Source organism: Indicator indicator, chromosome 8 (genome assembly GCF_027791375.1).
Source record: "Indicator indicator isolate 239-I01 chromosome 8, UM_Iind_1.1, whole genome shotgun sequence".
In the NCBI taxonomy this organism is placed as follows: domain Eukaryota; kingdom Metazoa; phylum Chordata; class Aves; order Piciformes; family Indicatoridae; genus Indicator; species Indicator indicator.
Window position 1 is genome coordinate 24,859,914 of NC_072017.1, and position 15,380 is coordinate 24,875,293.

General features: G+C 41.2%; 1 protein-coding gene across 1 annotated transcript; it reads right to left on the minus strand.

The window, feature by feature from the left end:
* Positions 1-3,807: 3,807 nt before the first annotated feature.
* ERI1 (exoribonuclease 1) lies at positions 3,808-12,490 on the minus strand. Its single transcript, XM_054383170.1, has 6 exons — positions 12,423-12,490; positions 10,312-10,522; positions 8,906-8,989; positions 8,168-8,277; positions 5,967-6,081; positions 3,808-4,066 (listed from the first exon to the last, which is right to left on the minus strand). The coding sequence occupies exons 1-6, from the start codon at positions 12,473-12,475 to the stop codon at positions 3,824-3,826; spliced, it is 816 nt and encodes a 271-aa protein (XP_054239145.1). The 5' UTR covers positions 12,476-12,490; the 3' UTR covers positions 3,808-3,823.
* Between the last annotated feature and the right edge of the window lie 2,890 nt (positions 12,491-15,380).

The following is a 15,380-nucleotide window of genomic DNA, read 5'->3' on the forward strand; positions in this document are numbered from 1 at the left end:
ATAAGGTTTGTATAAGATATGTTCACAACAGTTAGGCTAGCAGCACAGACAAGATTACAGCATCAAGTACAGCTGCTTCCAGACATGGCTTCCTAGAAAATCAGTACAAGCAGGGTCAGGGAAGGACTATTCCATGTAAGCAAATTAAGCAAGAACTAGAAGAAAGCTAGTAAATTCCAGAAAGTTAGACACAAAATAAGCAAATCTGAAGTATTTTGAAATGGTCTGAAGAAGAAACATGTCTATGCAGCTCTGCAGTCTAACAGTGGTAAGTAAAACACCAGCAAGAGTTGAAGGGAACTGGTGGCAGGGATGCACGGCATGCCAACAGATAGGCTTCGCGAGTACCACAGCAATTCCCTCCGATGCAGGATAACCATGCCTCATTTATTGTTCAGTCATGCCCCACCCAGGCTTCTCAGATGAAACAAATGCCCCTTATCTGCAGGTCTGTCTGTTTACTGAAGACTGCCAGGTGTGGTGACCTGCTCTGTGGCCATTACTCTCAGCAGAACGTGGCTTAACTTTCCAAGCTAGTCCATCAGAAGACACTGTGCTGGTATGAAAGAACAGCCTTCTGTCAGCAATGAAAAACATTCCTCATGTACTCTGATGAGTAAAGCTGGTCTGAAGGCCCTGTCTTTGGCAAAAAATGCATGGAAAATTCCCAGTTAACTAAATGATCCCAGCAGTAGATTAAGACTACCAGAAAATCTGCAGCTTGTGTTTCCTCTTGGCTAGTTTTCACAGAACCAGAGCAGAGTGTTTGTAAAAGAGGTGGGGAGGTCTCTTGTCCAGCCTCCCACATGCCTGGCATAACCTATCTAGGGTCAGCTAATAACTTGCCACTTCTCCCTTCTTTTTAGCTGTCATCATAGTTCATATCTGCATGAACAGAGGTTAATCACAAACATTCAAGTGTTACCAAGTGAGAAGGGGAGGCACTCTGAGTCTCATACTGCTGGCTGCTACACTTGTCTAAAATATTAAATTACCTTACTATAAGACAAGCAAAGACAGGAGCAGTTTCTACAGACAACTGACCTGCTAGCACTTGGCCCTGTAGCTCAGCAGATTGATAAGCAGCTACGAACTGTTGTGACCTCTGCTTCTGCATGCAGCTAGCAACATTTGCTCAGGCATTTCCTCATTCAGACAAAGGTTTGTGTTCTTTAATCTGCCTAAGAAAACTTTTTCCTCTTTAACACAACCGCAAGATTACGTGAATCCCTCTCACATTTATAAAAATACATATTAAGAAATCTGCTTGAATGTGCTCATGTTGAGATTTGCCTGCAACTCCCTTGTTTTAAGCTCACTAGTGTTTTACAAAGGCTGTCTGTAGGAACAGTAGAATTGCTCAAGTATAGTTCCAGAAACATGAATTTAAAATAAATAAATTAAAACCCAAAACAAACCAAAACACAAACCAAACGAGACAAGCCCTTTCAACTATATCAGAGGGGTAATGTCTGCATTGTCTTTGTTTTTTCTCTGCATAAAATGGAGATTGACAACTCTGTAAGCAACCAAGTAAGATTAATCACAGGTCATGCTGAGACCAAGACCTCCAAGGGTGTTGTCATCTCATGTTTTATAGAGTGAATTCAGTAGCTGACATGTTAATAAATACCAACTTGTAAGTTTGTTTAAACTCAAGCAAGCCAACAAATAAAATTCACTTGATTCTGTCATTTCAGAATGACAAACTCAATGTGAAAATAGCTGCAGTTTGCAGTTTGACATTAATCCAGTGTAGATAAAACAGTATCTGGAATGATTCTACCGATTTCTGCAGCTCATAGTTAAAACTCCAAACAATATTTAACTCTTACCTCAAAAATATCTTCATGAACTTATTTAACAAAAAGATACAACTCTGTACATAATGATGTAAAATTGCAACTCTTCATGTATGAAACCTGTAGAATAATACATAACATGGCACTGTAAGCCTAGTTACAGATCTGTAAACAAAAGACTAATGACAAAGTCTATGACACTGCCAGCATCTGAAGTGGAGATCTGCTGAGCTAGACTCACTTTTATCATAGAAACCTGCATACTTCAGTAACTCAGAGACATTAAAAAAAAAAAAAAGGCAGCAAATTAGCATGCTTCTTCGGCAAATAGGATGCTATGGTTGGTATAGTAAAAAGCAAATATATTGTTAACAGTTTGTACAAATTATGTGCAGGAAACTGCAAAGTTCAACTGAACTCTACAAGCAGAACAAGTACTTACCTCCACTAAAAAAAAAAAAAACAACAAAAAACAAAAACAAACAAACAAACAAAAAACACAAAACAAAACAAAACCAAAAAACCAGTTGTGGGTATCCAACTCTCTGATGCCAGAAAGGAAACTGCTTCCTTCCTACATAGGAAGCCACCGACAACTGACCAATATTTCTCTTCCGTACATGAATTTAAAATAGTTTTCACATTTCCATTGATGCAATTTAAGTCAGAAGATCAAGGGGAGCTGGAAGAAGTTTGATTAGCCAAGCAGTGAATGTTCTCAACAAAACTTTATTATGAGTTGTTTTTTTTTTTTTTTTTTCCTGAATGTATGTGATACAACAAATTGAAGGAATTGTAATACAAGGATACCAAACTAACTTTTTTTTTTTTTCAAATAACAACAACCAAAATTCCATTTTTCAGAACAAGCCATTCTAATACAAAGCTGATCATACTAATGTTGACTTCATAAGAGCCCATGGAGGTGAAGCAAATTAACACTTTGGGGTTTAAGTATCACCTTTATGGGGCCTAGGATAAAAGCTGAAGGTGTTAATAATTAGATGGCCCTTACTCGTAACATTATACTAATCCTTCCCTGTTAGATTTTGAGATAAAGGTGTAACTTCATGGTGGCAGAAGTTATGAGAATGTACCAAAAATACCTGATTGTGTCTATTAACTAGAAGCTTCTTGCTTTGTTTTATGTAATACCCACATAGCAGAAAACTTTTTACAATCTCACACGTTCTGAACTTATCTTTTCTTCACTTGTTTCTAAGTCCAAATGGCTGACAGTGTCTATAAAATGACAATGAATGAAGTGCAGCTATGAATGCAGCAGATAAGATCCTCAAAGTGAAAATCTGAAGAAGCTTCTCATTTTAAATCCAGCTTAAAAAGAATTATTATCATGCTGCATTAATGAAATTTCTATTCAATGCTCAGCTCTTCTATTTGATGTGGAAGCATCATGTGTTTTTCCTTAAAGGAAAAACAAACCAACAAACCCCCAAACACCACATTATTTCTCCTGTGCTTTAGAACTGATGAACATGCTCCCATTTCTCCTAGACTTAGAAGAGTGCTTTATCAGGAAAGGCCAGCCTGACTACTCACTATTTCAGTTCTTCCAGCAGTGTCTTATTTGTGTACAGTGAATAATCAGATGCTAGATATCATTAAAGCACAGCACAATGAACAGATACTACTCACAGCCTGGAGTGGAACAACAATGCACAGGCCTTGTTGATCTTTGTATGTGTTTTACATGAATTACATGACCTTAAAAGCTTCACACTTTGCCTGGATTCTGCATATCAACCCTACTGCTAGAAAAGCTGCAAACAGCACTACCAACAAAAAAAATAATCAGTATAAAAAAACCCATAATGCTGTAACACAGGTTTCAAAGAGCGTCCACTCTCATGTTTATTTCAACAGAAAAGCTTAGTTAAGGTGCTTTCAGATTCTGCATTGCAGACAGATTGGCAGAGATGGCCATTTAACCCATTTAACAAGCTCTTAACAGTCTGTAGTGGGTATCACAGAGCAGATCCTAAGGCAGAGTCCCCGAACTGTTAGTTTCTGCATCGAGGCATTTGTGGAGCAGGGGCTCCCTCTACCGGAGCCGAGGAGGAGACTGTCATAAGCTGTCCAGCATGCATTCTCTCATTCACCCGCAGTTCACAGCCATCCTGCAACATCCTTACAGCTATCCTTGCAATGTTTTTGGAGTCATCAAGTCCACTGTGAGGTCTGCCATCATAATTCATGCCCAGCTTTTCAAGCATGATTGTCAGCTTGGTCTGATTCCTAGGAACCTGATGTAGAAAACGAACCACATTCAAGGATTAGGTTCTGCATCAAGTCTTCTTTATCTAACACAGTGCAGTAGAAACATATGCAGATAAAGTCTACTTAAGTCACATACAACTTCCATGTTGCCTTTTGGCAGATCACTAACAATTTGAATTCAAAGCACCTCAGTGAGACAGACACTCTTATTTTTACAGAGGAGACATAGTCAATAGGAGCTTGTCTAGACTCGGGATAATCTCAAGAGCCTCTCACTGTTGCTACCACCAGGCTCAAGATGTGCCAATGCTGGCAACAGAGGAAGCCATGGCCTAGCTAGGGTTAACAAGCCTTATAAAATCATGAATCACCACCCAAAGTGGCTGCAGAAAGTACCAGATTTTGGGGGTTGTTTTACACACTAAGCAACTAAAGAAGCACCAGGCTCCTGATTCTCACTGGCATCAAGCTTCCACATGCCTCCAAACACCACAGGAACAGATCAGTGATGCCTATAGCAGTCCATATTTATATAGATGGATGACCAACAGGCACGTGAACACACAAGCAAGCTAAACTGACTTAACCTTGAAAAGTGCTACATCACCTAAAGTCCTCTTTTTGGACAGGTCAGAATAAAAAACAAAAGGGAAAACTTGAAAGGAAAGCTTCAGTTTGGTCTCTTGGTGGTGGTAGTTGGGGTGGTTGGTGGTGGAATAGGGGAAATGTGAGACATGACAAGTTCCAGGATATTGCACCATACTACTGGATTTAATAGCTAGGCAGCACGGTGACAACACAGTTACCAAAACCTGGCAATATGCAATTCCAGTAATAGCATCCACAAACTGGGCAGAGGAAACATACTACAGATTGTGAGTTATTCCACAGGAAAGTCATCTCTTGTCATTAATTTTATCTAATATTTAACAGATTCAATAGGAGCATGGCATAGCTGAACAGAAGCACTGAATGTTTGCATTTATTAACAAAAAAATAATGTAAAAAGAAACTGATTCCTTCTAAGTTACAATCTTCATTGCCTTTGATGAAAAAGCACTCATTGCTCATTGGAGAAGGGAAAGGAAGGCATGTCTAGATTAAAGCTGACTAACAAGACTGTTCCATGTTCTAGCTTGTTTCCAACAGAAACAGTCACTCAGAAAAGGCACAATTACAGAGGGAGAAATGGAGAAACCCTGTAGTATTTTCCAGCACTGAGTAAAGCTCTTCTCTAATAAAATATTAATCTCTTTTTTTTTTTTCCCCCCAGAGGTTACATCTAGCATGAAAAAGTCCTTCAAGAGAAAATTGGCAGCTAGGCTGAAATCATTAAACAAGTGGTTTAGTGCAGACTGACTAGGAACCTCCAGTAACACATTTCATGGTAATCTGACAGTGAAAGAAACCAGCAATAAGGTCCAGCACTGACCTTGATATTACCTTTGACAATTTGATTCCACTGCAGATACGCCCTAATATCTCTCTCTGTCCCCACTACACTGTCAAAAGTGGAGATATACAAAGGTAGTGGTACAAATTAGTTTTATAATGTACTACAGGTAAATGTAATTAAAAAAAAAAAAAAACAAAAACCAAAAACCAAAACAACACAGTCTTTTCAGTGGAACTACTTCAAGACACACTTGCTCTAAGAGCACTGGTATGACATTTTAGACAATCCTACATGGGGCATCTCCTGATTCTTAGGAAGATGATTAAAAACAAAATGCAGATTATATGACCTTCAATTATTAACCTGAGATCTGGCCATGACATACGTTTGAAGATCAGGCCCCCGGCAAGTACTAGTTTAACTACTGTGATTTTATACTACACAAGTAAAGACAATATACACAGCAGGACATTCTAGACTTTTAAATCTTTTTTTTCCTTCCTGCAAGAAAAAACACAAACTGTACCAACCTTATAGAAGTTCCCATATGATTTGCGAATATTGATCCACTTTTTGGCAAAAGAAGGGTATTTGATACGACTAACACGGCACTGGATGTTCAAAAATTTACTCATATCCCAAGATCTTAAAAAAAAAAAAAAAAAAAAAAAGAGAAAAATATTATTTATACGGAATTCAGATGCCCTGCATTCTAAATACTGCACAGCTGTAGCATAAACAGCTGTTTCTGGTGGTCAGTAGAAGAAAAAGAGTTGGAGAAGCTCATTTGCAATAGTCATGGTAAAGAACGTTTTTAATATGAATTTGTTAATCATAGGGAAAACAAAATTACATGAGCAAGATTCTCACTAGGATGGTTTCAGGTGCAGGGTGATTAAAACAACAAACACCATGCCAACTTCACCTACCACATCTACTCCAAAACCTGCCAATAAACTAGATGTTTGCACAGCCCTTGGGGAAGCAAGTGGCACCTTCAATTTTCCTGATTACCTGGGTACGCATACATCTCTCTACTTAACATAGGTTATTGGAACAGTTCTAGGAGCAGCAGTTCTTTATGGAAAGAAGATGAAACTATAACCCTATGTAGTTCTAGCCTGCCTTCCTGAAGGAAGCCACCCAAACATGTTTGCAAGCTTCAAGATAAAATAAAGCCTTTTCTCCCTCTCTTGAAGCTATCTACAAAATCTCACCTATATGACTGAGAGATTTCACTGCCCTTATTTTCCTAGGGGAATTTCACTGAGTGGATTTCTCTGGAGAGCAATTCCAGAAACATTCTAGGCCCTGTACATAACTGGTCGTGCATCAGTTTTGCATTAGCATTTTCTTAATTTACAGTTGCTTCCAAAGATAAAATCACTGGTAAGAAATTAGTCAAACAGCAGTATTTGCCACAGTTCCTTAAATTAAAGTTGGAAGGATGTTATTTTAACTGATTTTTAAGATGGACACAGATCTAAACTATACATCTCAGATCTTGTTTGACAGCTTTTAAGTGGCTTCAGTGCTCACATATTTCAAAGACACAAGTTCTTCACCTGTGATTTATGGTCATTGTCTAAATATTTAGACCTTTCAATATAAAAAAAAAGCCTCATGGACAAAACAAATTCCCACTTGGTAAATTGGATTAAAGAAGGTTTTGTTATGTATCCAATAATCTTTTGCATTACACTATTTTTCAAACCATTCAGAATATTTAATCTGTGTTTTACTTGACAGAAGAATTAGGAAGTCATACAAAAACACGCTCTTTTTTTCATGAACTTCAGTTTTGTTTCAGGATTCATCTCCCTCTGGTTTGACAAAGTCATTGTAGTAGACCAGCACCAGAGGAAAAAACTTACTTGAGGCAAAGAACAGGCATAGCAATGTGAAAAAAATATAAATCATCTCAACACACATAATGTTAAAAACTCTGTGCTGCTTAAATTCCTCATTTCAAGAGGAGGAGGAAAGCAGCCAAGCAGCCATGCTTCCTGGTCAGTGCTGTGTAAGATACATCTCAAACAGAATCTTTCATTGTGTAACAAAGCTGAAATCACAAGAACAAAGCTGCATCCTGGATATAGCCAGATCTCAAAATATGTTCACTTTGCAGTCATTAGAGGACTTGATATTCCATGCAGACCTCGTAAGAGAGCAAGTTCATGTGGCAGTTTGAGAACTAAGTCAATCTCTCACTCAAAGCTTGTCAGAGGTGGGACCCACCAGAGCCATAGTCCTCCAAGCCAAAGAAGAGAGCTTTCTGTGACAGCCATTTCTCCTTGTTCAATAAACAGCATAATCCATTGTTGCTTTCTGGTGAAACATGCAGGATGTATTAACAGTAACACAATCACCACGTATCTCTGAAAGTTGGGTTCAGGAGAGCATGGGAGCTGCTCAGAACTAAAAGTGCACAGGTGTTATGTACTATATGAAAACTAAATGTAAACAGAGAATTACAAGAGCAAGAAAGGATAAAAAGTTTACTCAGCATTATTTAGTTGCGTACAGAAAGCTAGGGAGGAAACAGTGCCATCTAATGGATTGAAGCTTAATTTCAAATTGGTTAGTTCAGCTTTCTTGGTCTTCCCCAAAGCTAAAGGTACAATAAAATGACAAAGCAGCAGTGTCATGATCCATCTCTACCAACACACTCTCAAAGATCAAATGCTGTTTTGCAGTTCTAGATTGTGCTGAAGGTTACATAAGGACATACCCGTCCGTCAACATGCAATAGCTATACTTTGTTCCCAGTTCTCGCTGTCTCATCCACTCTACCACATTCTGCAGAACTTGAGGAAATTTATCAGCTTTATCAACAATGTCCTAAGAAAGCCAAAAAAGAAAAAAAAAAAAAAATGAAGAGAAACTTTTTTCCACAAAATTTAAGAACTATATTGATATATAGCCCTCATTAACTCACTCAACTTGACAAGCTGGCTTCATAAAAATCTTTAGAAACAGTTTACACATTGAAATAAACAGACAAGTGGGAAAGATTTTTCTGAACTCGGAAAAAAAAAAGCATGACAAAAACGTAACAAAAGGGTCAACCTCCAAATGCCATCAATAAAGGTAACAAAGTTAGTCAGCTGTTGAACTTAGATTAAAACCCTGGAGCTTGTTTCCCAGGCTCCTTCTCAAGTCACTTGATCACAAGACATAGCCATTGTAAGACTCTAAACCCTTTAAAATAAAAAAATCTTGGATGAGAAACTGATTCAACTCAAAGGGTGCTTTCCTCTGCCAAAGATTAAGCTTCTACACATGGATTACAACGTGAACGCATTTTCCTACAGCCCCTTACGAACACCTGAATTTAGACCAATTGGGAGAGGAGGAAAAAGCAAGGCTTAAGAAAAAATATCATGAGAGATGACCTGTCTGAAAATATCAACCCCACACCTTTTTTTATATTAACATCTTTTCCTGAACAAACAGAAGTGCAAATTACCTGGGTGATTCCTGTCAGACTGATACAGAAGTTTGAAAGCTTGGGATTAATTTCTGGCTTCACATATTGCTGAAAGGTATCCTCCTGTAATAAAAGAATCAGACACTCAGCAGAAGTACACTACCTAGCAACTTCTTTAGTCTGCCCATACCTGAGAGGCAATAGTGGCCACCTGCCCTCCTGGACACAAAAAGGAGTGTGTACCTCCCCAGCCAATGTGAGCACCTTGACCGGCCACCATGAGATTCCCAACGGGATGACCTGGAACATGTCCTTTGTCTCAGCCCAAAGAGCAGGGATGTAGTTACAAGAGGGGAGAAGGACAGACTGCAATACAGGGGAGGATTTGGGAAAAAGAGAGCATGAGTAAGGAAAAAAAGAAGTGAGACCCATGAGCAAAACCTGATAATTTTTAGGTGGTCTCTAAAGGTTCACCTGTAATTCAAGGGAAGGAAGAGGCCACACACCTCAGAGGATGCATGCAAGTCATACACCTCTGGATGCCAACCAGTCAGAGACAAACACAATGACCTCACTCTGGGAAAAAAGAACTTCAAGAGTGAAGACTACATGCAAGTTTCATGGACAAAAGAAAGCTCCAGATCCCTCCTGCCATACAAAGACAGGGAAAAAAACATGATGCTTCCTACTACTCCAAAGGCAATAAAACAATCCTAGTAATCTGTACAATTCTCTCTGCAGTTAGTCATACATGCAGCTACACTGATGTAGCACCACAGTGACTACTGGAAATCCTCCACCTCTTAGAAGTTCTTGATAAATGAACTGTTATTCAGAGGTTTTCTGAGTCACTCAGTTTCAGTTAGAGAGCGAGCAGCTTTTCCTAAAAGAAATCTGCATTGGAACAGAGCACTTGAGGTTGCCAAATGCTTACTTAGTATGTTTAAAATCAGGTTACACAACTGCCAGGCACACTGTGGAAATAGTCAAGGCTGCCAAGAAGCAGCGTTCACTCAATCCAGTTGCTAGACCTCTGAATTAGTCTCTTCTGCCTCACACATGGCTGTAGAATTTGCTAATTCTTTATGAAGAGTCCTAGAAATAGCTTTGTGGATCTCAAAGCAGGAAAAGAAGTAGGGGTGTGTAGTGGGGTGTGTGTGATGTTGAACTGAAACTTCCTCCTATCAGTTATGGGAGGAAGTCAACAGCAGGAGTATGGTTCATCCCAGTTGTTTTAAGAAAATAAAGAAAGTTTTGTCCATATGTAAGAGGCACAGAGGGTAGGTCTTTATGAAAACAAAACAAAACAAACAAACAAACAAAAATGAAAAAGAGAGAAGCTATTTTTAACGAAGTTCAACATCTACCTAAAAACTCATCTAGACTTTCTGCAGCAAAGAAGCTACACAGAACAAGAGTATACTGACACTAATTTTATCACTTACTATTTCCAAGGTATGTGTGTTTAGTAAGACAACAGGAAACTCAATTATTTCATGTATGAATTCAGGTGGGTTTCCTTCTTCACATGTTGCTTCAAAGTCGACAACACAGATGTAGTCATAGTAGCTGTCTCCGTTAACGGGTTCCTTCTGCATCAGTTTCTGTTTCTTGTAATAGTTTTTGAGTCTCTTTTTCAGCACATCTTTCACTCCTCTACAGAGACAAGGAAAGTGACAAGGATCATACTCTCATTTAATTATTTCACCATTTATAGAACTGAAGCTGTATTTAGCATTTCAAAGTTCATAATTTATTAACCTCGTTTTGAGCATCAGCACTCAGGAAGTGTGAATGTGACTTTATCATATAGTTAATGCTCCATTGTGTGGGATAATGCAGAAGCTGTTACCCCTAGATAACATGTCTAGATAAGTATTTGGGGACAGACTGGGAAGCACAGAGCAGAAACACTAAAGACACCTCCAGTTCAGCAAGACTCAGTAGCTGAAAGCCTTTACAAACCCCAGGTTTTTGTAGATTGCTCCTAGATGACCTCTGGCCATGGAAGCAGTACTGCTTCATCTGTAATTCCCTGTTTTCTCTGCCTGAATGCCTGAGGTATTTCTGCATCAGTGGCACAGATAAGGCAGAATTCAGCTAAAATGTCCAAGTTCTAGATTTCTGTCAATTTAAGTTCAAGACTGAGCTTAAATAATTCAATGAAAGCGAAGTACTCAAGAGTTGTCAGAAAAATGGCCTGGTCAAGATCCTGCTTTTCATGAGGTTTGTGACTAACACATAAATTGACAGTGGTAAGTGACTAGGTTACTGTGTCTTTTTAATACAAACATTATAACATGCAAGTGCAGGTGTTACAGTATTTGCTTATATGTATGATATACTCAAACCAACTTAATTGAATATATTGACAAAAGAAGTCTATCTTAGCTAAAAGAAAATACAAAGCTTTCTGCATTTACAAATGAATAAAAAATAACACCAAAAACATATAGAAAGTTAATAACCTGGGAAGAAATACAAACACGTAATTTGCTATTTGATTTTTTTTTCAATTTGAGTAACTGTTGAATAGCTGTACAAATCTAACCTCTCTATCAGGTAATGCTAACCATGTTTCCTCTCAAGAAGCTAAATTCATTTAACAAAAGGGAGAATTAAAATAACTATGCAGCCAGAACTCCTGCAGACAGACAAGGTGGAGGCGGAAAGCTGCACTTCCCACTCATACAATTCTTTTTTCCCTGTTCAAATGAGTCTCTGTTCTTTCCCTTTTCCCACCCCTCTCTGAACATCCTCTCCCCTACAGTCATCTTTTCACAAAGCTAGGCTTCCCTTTCAGGCTTCCTCTCACCTTTCATGTTCCAGCTTCCTCCAGAGCAGTAGCTTTTCACTTTGCTAACTCTCCACCATTACCACTACTTCCTCATTACAGTTGCAAACAAAACAATAGACTTTGTTCTTCCCAGCTCAACATCTCAAGTTTGTCTGGCAAGAGCAATACTAACAGGTCTTGCAGATCATTTCCCATAGAGCAGGAACTACTTCCTCTACACTGCTAACCATTTCCTCCTCCTCAGAGAGCACAATTCCAGTTCACAGTGCATTAATCTATTCATATAATCCTGTCTCATCTATTCAAATTAGCAAACTCTCCATCCAAAGGTATCTGTCCTCTACATTGATTAAATTTCATGCCTTATCACCACTGAGGTTCTAGCCAGTACTGGACCTGTACCGGGTACAGTAAATAAAAATATGTATTTTCTGAGGCAAGTTTCTATATGCTGGAGGTCTGCAGCACCATGTGAGAACTCTTCTTTCCCCTCCCCCTAGACTGAAATCGTGTTAAGTACCCTCCATACTCATTTGTGTCACCAATTGAGACAGTGCACATTTCTGATAACACATTAAGCAGTTATCACAGGCACTAATTCTACAACAAAAGCCACATCAAGATTGCACAGAAAACAACTGGTGTTTGGTGGAGTGTCTGCTTTTTGCTTTGTCAAGTGTTTAGAAACTTTACAATAATCATCCTTTATGGCTCTAGTGCACTCAAAGATAACTGAAAATATTTACAAATCAGCCTAACCTGGTTTCAAGCTTGAACTCTGCAAGTTTACTTCTGAGTTCTTCTCTGGTCATCCTGTTGATACAACCATTTGTTATAGCAATTTCTTTGTAAACTGGATCACTGAAGTCATTCGAACTGGCAGTTGAGTTTTTCCCATGAGCTTCTTCATCATTGCGCATACAATGCTGCCTGCCCTAGAAGAAAAATAAATCTGAAGGTCATTTAAAGTAACAAAAAGAAACTAAAGCATCGAAATTTACACATCCTTTTGGGACCAAATCGCAGTAAACATCACACTGTTTAACTTGCGATCAAACTCAGTGAGCCAGCTTACAGATGGGTAGCAAAATCAATACTGAAGCCGGCAATGCAACACCCTTTTCCTTCTCACTTTCATAGAATTCAAACAGAATACAGGCATACTAACATACATGCACAAAGTCACGCCTAAGCGTAGCTCTAACAGCCAACCCCTGCACGTTTGTCCCAGCTTCAACAGAAAGTTACTTGGCTGGGACAAGCTGGCAAAATCTTGACCAGCATTAAGAAACACTACGCTTACCCAGAATCTGTAGTGACTGAAGCACAGAGACAAATGTCCAATGTGTGTAAAATGCATTGAACTATAAATTGAACAGAAAACTAAAGGCACTCTGAGCGCCAAACGTTTGCAGCCTTTGTGGGACAAGTACACGGCGGGACCTGTGCGTCTCAGGCGCAGAAAAAAAGCCCCAAGATGCAAAAAGGAGGCGCTTCCCCGCTAAGGCGGGATTCGGTTTGCCCGGGCAGGCCGCGGTAGACCCCGCCGCTCCGCCCCAGCCTCAGAAACCACGGCGTGCCTGGAGCAGACCGAGGCCCGAGGCAATTACCCAGCGATACCGCCATAAGCGCGCCGGGGAGTGGACTCTGCGCATGCGCACGGAGAAGCGGCGGGCCCGAGGCTAGCGCATGCCCGGCGCGGCCATTCCGCCTGCCGCCGCGGTGCTGCTGCCCGGCGCTTCCTGCAGGCCCCGCGCACTCACCGGCGGGCAGGCGACGGGGGCGGGCAGCGTCGGCGCCTCGTTAGGAGCAGCCTGCGGGCAGTTCTCCTTCTGCTCCTCCATGGCAGCAGCGGCAGAGACTGCGGCCCGTCGGGGGCGGGGAGAACATGGGGCCCGCCCCTGAGCCGTGGGGTGGCCCCGCCGCCGCTGCCGCTTCCGCCCTCGCTGGGTCGCAGTAGGCACTGCGCTCCGCAGGACGTGAGGTGGTACTTGGTCCCGCCTCTCGTCGTCCCTTTTGGGGATAAGAAATTGTGGGCACGTGGAAAAATAGTTTCAGCAGAAGACCTGGAGTTGTTGGAACAGGTGCAGAGGAGGCCGCAGAAATGGTCACAGGGCTGGGGCACCTCTGCCGTGAGGCTAGGCTGTGAGAGCTGGGGTTGTTCAGCCTGGGAAAAAAAGGCTGCAAGGAGACCTTTTTGGAGCCTTCCAGTACTTAAAGGGGGCTTACAAGAAAGATGAGGAAAGTATTTTTATCAGGGCCTGTTGTGACAGGACAAGGGATGACGGTTTTAAACTCAAAAGGATAGATTTAGGCTAGATATAAAGAATATTTTTACAATGAGAGTGATGAAACACTGGAATAGGTTTCCCCAGAGAGGTGGTAGATGCCCCATCCCTAGAAACATCCCAGATCAGGTTGGATGGTGCTTTGAGCATCTTATCTAATGGAAGACGTCCCTGCTGACTGCAGGGGGTTTAGACTAGATGACCTTTAATGGTCCCTTCCCACCCAAACCATTCTAGGTGCCACCAGTGCCCAGCTTGCCTCTCTCCTGCCTGCCCCTGCAGGCTCAAAGGCTTTGCTCCTCTGCAGCAGCACCTCTGCCTTCATGCTGCTGTCCTAAATCCTACTCAGCTTTTGCTGAGTAGGATTTAGGGTCACTTTAGGTTTCTGGAAGCTCTGGCTGTGTAATGAGGGAAATGCACTGGACATATTATTTATGCTTCTACAGTCCTCTCATGAGGCTGACTTCACATAAGGTGTCCAAAACGTTTATCTGGTATGTCTAGGAGGTGCGCACAGCCAGGTCACAGCCACTGGAGTGATTCAATTGACCCCCCCATCTTCTCCCTGTCCAGGGAAGTTGCCTTGTGTTCTCCATATCCCTTAAAGCCTGCAGTAAAGAGATGCGTGTGAGCTCAGTTGGTCTTCTTGGCAAGTAGGTGAAGGTAAAGGGAGGAGGCTGCTATCCTTAACAGGTTAGACATGGACAGGTTAGTTGATTTTCTGCTGGTGCTTCTTGCAGCCCTGGAGGGCAGTCCAGGCACATGCTCAATCTCCCTTCTGTCCTTTAGCAACGGAAATCAAAGCTTATGTGGCACCCGCCTGACTGATGCAGCCACTTCAACACCTCTACATCTGCCAGCCCCTAAATTGCTTCACATCTTCTCATCTGCCCTGCTGTGGCTGGGGCCCAGCTGCCCACACCTTCAATCTTGCCTCATGCCTGTCACACCAGCGTCTTGAATGCACATGCTGTTATAGCTTCCCCTAGACCTGTTGCACAGCATCGATGTCTTCAGTGGGATTGTTAGGGAGGTCTATCTTGTCTTCTCCAGATAAGTGGTGAGAGATGTGGGGGTCACACACAAATGCCCAGGGCTGTACAGGAGGAGACTCACTCTCTACTTTTAATTCACCCTCTTGGTGCTGCTACAAACACTGATATCAGCAACCAAGAAGGCCATGTACGTTACTGCTCTCAACTTTGAACACCATGGCACTTGAGCGAGGTTCACAGGGCACCAAGCCTTACCCTGGAGAACCACTGAGCTAGCCTCACAAATCCAAAACACACCCTAAATACAGTAGAGAAAAAGCTTCTTCCCAGAAATCACTTGTCTTGCTGAAGTGCTCAGCAGCTCCCAGATATTAATCCAAACAAGAGGCTCCACGCTCAGATTCACTCCATGCAAAATCTCTGGATGATTCTTG

Coding starts and splice junctions, on each gene's coding strand:
- ERI1 (XM_054383170.1), bottom strand. CDS start 12,475: ATGACCAGAGAAGAACTCAGAAGTAAACTTGCAGAGTTCAAGCTTGAA. Junction 8,278..8,905: donor GTCTGACAGGAATCACCCAG/GTAATTTGCACT, acceptor TGGCTTTCTTAG/GACATTGTTGATAAAGCTGA. Junction 6,082..8,167: donor TATTGCATGTTGACGGACGG/GTATGTCCTTAT, acceptor TTTTTTTTTAAG/ATCTTGGGATATGAGTAAAT.